General features: G+C 39.6%; 1 protein-coding gene across 1 annotated transcript in view; it reads left to right on the forward strand.

Annotated features, from left to right (window-relative positions):
• The window catches only part of LOC123770240 (cytochrome P450 2L1), a 43,570-nt gene extending 38,104 nt beyond the window's left edge, over window positions 1-5,466 (forward strand). Inside the window, exons 8-11 of the mRNA XM_045761903.2 lie at window positions 2,050-2,230; window positions 2,735-2,852; window positions 3,774-3,918; window positions 4,206-5,466. Of these exons, the coding sequence (XP_045617859.1) occupies window positions 2,050-2,230; window positions 2,735-2,852; window positions 3,774-3,918; window positions 4,206-4,390 (629 nt within the window). The 3' untranslated portion in view covers window positions 4,391-5,466. The remainder of the gene's footprint in view (window positions 1-2,049; window positions 2,231-2,734; window positions 2,853-3,773; window positions 3,919-4,205) is intronic.
• Window positions 5,467-6,000: the final 534 nt, after the last annotated feature.

Consider the following 6,000-nt stretch of genomic DNA (forward strand, 5'->3'; position numbering starts at 1 on the left):
TTGGCTTATTAGGCAAATCGGGCTTTGCATAGTAGGCTGAGAAGTGCGTTCTGGCTACTAGGTACGACATATATATATATATATATATATATATATATATATATATATATATATATATATATATATATATATATATATATATATATATATATATACATACACATTGGTGAATACTTACAGCAGGTTTTCATTTATACACGTTTCATTGAATATGACTGCATATTCTGTATTGATTATTTTGTTGTTTAGGGCTTTGTTACGGCCCTATTGGGTCGCAACTGGGTTCTTTCTCTGATGTTAATAGAGTTTAGGTATCCGGCCCCAAGCTAGTAGTGGCTTTCAAGAGGTGTGATCCGTAACGCAAGTAAATTAAAGGGGGGAAGGGATAAAACTGCACAAAATTAAATATATATTCACCACCACCAATAAATATATATATAAACTGTCACACGCGGTTACTATGACTACACGTATGTACAATCACTTGTCTTTCTCTGAAGACTCTGGACGTTCACGGTGCTCAAGACGAGTGGTCCTGGTTCTCTTCTGGCCTCACGATGAATCCTTTGATTCCCTCGGCGAGTCTACCCCGGCCACAGGTCAGCCAAATCACAGTCTCACTGGGTGCACCGTCGTGGAGGCCTTCAACCACAAACCCAGCCTGTAGCTGGCAGGTTCCAATCAGTTCCGCTGGTTAGGCCACTCCACGACCGATACTAGGATTGCGAGCCCTAGGCAGGAGCCTCGTGTGATTCCACAGATCACTCTCCTTACCACAACACCCCAGTGGCTAGTCTTCTCCACCAGTCAGCCCCGGGTATGACAATTCCTGGTTCTGCCACCTCACAAGCAGGCTAACACAACAGTGTTCATCCGGGGGGGGGGGGGTGACTCACAGCTTCAACAGCAAATGCGTGGAGGTTCTACGGCTGCCTTGGGTAGACTCCCCATCGTCCAATCCAGCAGTCCCAGGTCGACTCTGTAATCAGACACGTCATCAGTACTGGTTACACTCTAACGCACCTCACTTACGGGCTTAGACACAAACGCCCACCTATCCCCTCCATAGATGGCATTGCTGTCTAAGCGTCACTTCACCAGAGGTCAGCAGCGGCTGTGTTATGAGCTGATCAGGACGGGAAACCAGCCCTTGTGGCCGGTATATCCTGTCCTCACTAGATGGCGTCATCCATTTGGAGGGGGTTTCGGGAGCTGACCCACAGATGGCGCGGTCAAGTTCAAGTTCAAGTATGTTTATTGAGATAAGCAATAAATACATCTCAAAGGGACAGAGTAGCTTAGGCTATTTCTACCCCCTATTTCTACTATTTCTATATTTCTACGCGGTCGTCACTGCTCCGTGCTCGGACGCTGGATTCGGGTCCGTAACAGGCTTCTATCCTTCTGACTATTGCTCTTGCATAATGGTTTATTGGTAGAGCATTCCTCAAAATGTTATCTTTGTTCGAGGAGAAGGAAAATAAATAATTAACTGTAGAAAGTATTACACTTGTTATAAATTTACACAGCGTTTCGAACCTACATGGTTCATTCTTAAGTGAAGGGACAGTGCTGAGCGTATTGGATTTAACGTGAAGATTCCAACATACACGACACTGCTCAAAATGTCAAGCCCACTACACCTGATTAATGTTTGTATGTGCTTCCTCCCCTCTTATTTTATTCGTCCCTGTTTACATCTCATATCCGTCCCCCATTTATGGCCTTTTTTTCCTTTACGATGCACTCCTCACCTATTTGAGTATATTTACATGTACATATAAATATGTACTATCAATATTTACATGTACACTATATTCATATTTATATACAGCATTCCACTACACATGGTGATATATACCCTGACTTAACAAAATATCATGAAGTACTACTGTACCCAAACTAAACTTCGTAACGAAAGATCACATTCACGCTAAATATCAACGACCTATAGGCTACTTAAGCACGTGTCACCTCTTGGCTGGCGTAATCTTCATCAACCAATCAATCCTAACTAAACCCTCTACCCTAACCACTGTACCCTAACAGAGGAGGACCTGTGGGTGCAAGTAGCAGATCTGTTCACAGCCGGGAGTGAGACAACCAACCAGACACTTCGTTGGGTCCTAATGTACATGGCCAAGTACCCTGAGATCCAGGCCAAACTTCAACACCAGATTGATGAGGTGGTTCCCAGGACACACCTTCCCTCCCTCCAAGACAAGCCCAGGTATGTTTAGCATGTTGTATTAGGTAAAAACAAAAACAAACAAAAATATGCAAAGTTATTTAGTTGGTAAATTTATTGCCATTCTATCAGATAGATCAAAAATATTATGACAAACATTACAGTACAAAACCTGTATTATTGGTCACAAAAACCCTCCCTCACTGTTTATATGTATAAACACATATCAAATCTTTCTTACTTCAAAATATTATACTGTTTGGCTCTAGTGAGGCAGCTTTTGTTTATTAGCCCATGTGAGGCTATGTAGAAGAGATTTTGTTAACACATTCCCGTTTTCACTCGAGTATTTATCCAAACTATGATGGGATATTTCCAGTTTATTTGCTTATATAATGCATCTATTTTTATACACAGATCTTGAACCCTATTTCCTAATCAGTGTTTACCAAATTATTTTCTAAACCTACGCTTTTATAGCTTGATTCCATGATAATGCTGCTGATAACTTATCATCATCATCTTTAACACATCTCTGCCCTTCAGACTTGCCTATCTTGAAGCTGTGATCAGCGAGGTGAACCGACATGTATCCTTAGTACCCTTGGGACTGGTTCACTCTGCAACTACTGACACCCAACTTGCTGGCTACACCATACCAAAGGTAAACACACTCGCACTGCATTTAACCCATAAGTGCACACTACTTGTACTGCTGATATCACTATACCACAAGTACACAGCTTCACGATGTTAAAAGTACATACTCTTAGACTACCAGTTCTATCATACAAAATGCCCACACACACACAGTATCACCAGTAACCCTGTACTAATGTTTATGCTCAATGAGTAGCCAGCTTCACCATGCTAAATGTACACAAAACTTGTTTTTGTTATACTATAATTGTCTTCAAAGCTCACCACCTCTGTATTATTGCCTCTACTCGGTATTTCCTACCATTCTGTTTACTCCAGTATGTTATGTTATTGTGCAAATTTAGGACCTGACCCTCCTGTATCTTCCATGTAAGTGGTGCTTCTTTCACATCTTTTTTCTTGTGAGTACATTTTGTGAGCTTTGAGACAGTCCTAATAACTTAGGAGCTCTATCACGTTGATGCATGCTGCATGTTCTCTGAATTCCCACTGTTTTAGTAATTGGTACATGTGGGACAGAGATGCAGTACATATGGGAAATGGTTTATATCCATCTGATATAAGACAAGGAACATCACTGAATATAACTTAAAATAACTGATAAATTTCTACTTTGTGTTCTCCATTACTGCAGAATATCACCTGAAATGTTCCCCTTACTGTTAAAGGAAGTTATGCTGTGCACTTTATCATAAGATTTAACATGGGAACCAATACAAAATATTTCAGTGAGAATATATGAATAAGATACTTCATGTCCACTATAACAAATAAAATTGTCGCTGCAAAATCGTTAACCAGTAAGTTTTTGGATATAACAGTAATGTTTAATTAAACTGTCAAACAATTTCACTTTATTATTTAATTTGATCTTGCCCTCTGCATTCAGTGAGTGTTTAATAACATTGCTTTATTTGTTTATTAGGACACAGTGATCGTTCCTAACGTCGAAATGTGCCACAGTGATCCAGCCTACTGGGAGAAGCCTAACGAATTTTATCCAGAACATTTTCTCGATAGTGAAGGCAAATATGATACCAAGAAGAAGAGTTACATTCCTTTCTCCATTGGTAAGTGAAGAAAGTTTTATTACATGAACATTATTATTTCTCGTGCATTTATCTAATTTCCAAGACATGAAGTAATAATGTAGCAGATTGATTTTACCAATTACTTAGGTTAGTTGTCTATAATTCTGAGGTATTAAATGGCAACTTTCCAAAAAGAATAAGTTCATAATTTGTTCTAAGCAATGGCTGTCTAAAATATTATTTTGTTTCTTCAAGCATAATAGCTTCTAAAGTATGAAATCCTCTGAAACATTGGCTGTTACGTAACTTACACAATGATCTGCCAGGTCGACGAGTGTGCCCTGGTGAGGCTTTGGCCCGTATGGAACTTTACCTTTTTCTGTCAGCACTTCTACAGAACTTCACATTCTCAGTTCCTGAAGGAGAAGAACTGGACTTGAAGAAGGATCCCAAAGCTGTATTGTTTAATTTTCCCAAACCTCTCAACATCATCATCAACAAAAGGGAATGATGCAGAGTAAGCAGCAGGCAATTATCAAGAAAACGTGCAAAGTCCTGGAAGCCACGATATTTTTCTCTTTAATCCAGCAATGAAGACTTTGCCCCGAATCTAGCTTTGAAGATCTCGCAATCATGAGCACTTAATCCTGAATATGAATCTTTTTCACATTAATTTTCTAAACAAACACGGGGTCCCATTGCATGATGTGGTGAGGCAAGAAACCAAGGCTGTGTGGTGTGGCTGTTTGTCTCACTGTGGCAACATCTGCAGGACTGCTGCCCATGACCGCTGTGTTAGTACCGAGTCCCTCACTCCCATGAGAGGTGCCCAGGATTTTTATTCCCAAGATGCAATCTGTTAACTGGAGAGCTCGGGAATAAGCTGTACTCACCTAATTGTGCTTGCGGGGGTTGAGCTCTGGCTCTTTGGTCCCGCCTCTCAACTGTCAATCAACTAATGTACAGGTTCCTGAGCCTTTTGGGCTCTATCATATCTAAACTTGAAACTGTGTATGGAGTCAGCCATACATAACTTCCTAATGAATTCCATTTGTCAACCACTCTGACACTAAAAAAGTTCTTTCTAATATCTCTGTGGCTCATTTGGGCACTCAGTTTCCACCTGTGTCCCCTAGTGCGTGTGCCCCTTGTGTTAAATAGTCTGTCTTTATCTACCCTGTCGATTCCCTTGAGAATCTTGAATGTGGTGATCATGTCCTCCCTAATTTCTGTCTTCCAACGAAGTGAGGTTTAATTCCCGTAGTCTCTCCTCGTAGCTCATACCTCTCAGCTCGGGTACTAGTCTGGTGGCAAACCTTTGAACCTTTTCCAGTTTAGTCTTATGCTTGAATAGATATGGACTCCATGCTGGAGCCGCATACTCCAGGATTGGTCTGACATGTGTGGTATATAATGTTCCGAAAGATTCCTTACACAAGTTTCTAAAGGCCGTTTTTATGTTAGCCAACCTGGCATATGCCGCTGTGTGTTCCCGCAGGTGTTTTAAATTTTATGCTAGACCTAAAAGCGTTAAAACGTCGTTGTACTCACCCCACTATGTAAAGATTAAAGGCTTAAAACTAAGAATTTGTTATGTATCATCCACACACTTTAATTTCTGTTGATTTTGGTAAAATGTTTTTCAGAAATTGAATGTCGAGTAAAAGGATAATAAAATATATGATATAAAAACTTACTCTTGATTATTAAAGAAAGATAATTTGTCATTGATTAATAAGTGAAAGTTTTATTGTTGCTGCCAATGTGCTAAATAATAAGCAGGTCAGAGGATGATAGATACCCAATTTGTACAGCAATGAATTGGTAATAAAGCCTGGTTATAACTTAATTACGCACGATAGTGCTGTTTACTAGTAAAAAAAGACCATTATTTAGAAGCGTATTAATAGCAGAAAAACTTGCTTTGACCAGCAAATTGATAAATGACCCGTTATGTGAGCAGAAGAATTTTACAGTAGTGTGTATAAGTGATGCTTGTGAGGCAACAGCATAACTGAAAAAATTTAACTTTCTTGTTTGTTGGTGCTAATTCCAAGCCTCTGATGTACTTTTTTGGTATTTTTTTACGTTTATGTAATACAAAAAATTAATACATTTACA

This window comes from Procambarus clarkii, chromosome 42 (genome assembly GCF_040958095.1).
Source record: "Procambarus clarkii isolate CNS0578487 chromosome 42, FALCON_Pclarkii_2.0, whole genome shotgun sequence".
NCBI lineage: Eukaryota > Metazoa > Arthropoda > Malacostraca > Decapoda > Cambaridae > Procambarus > Procambarus clarkii.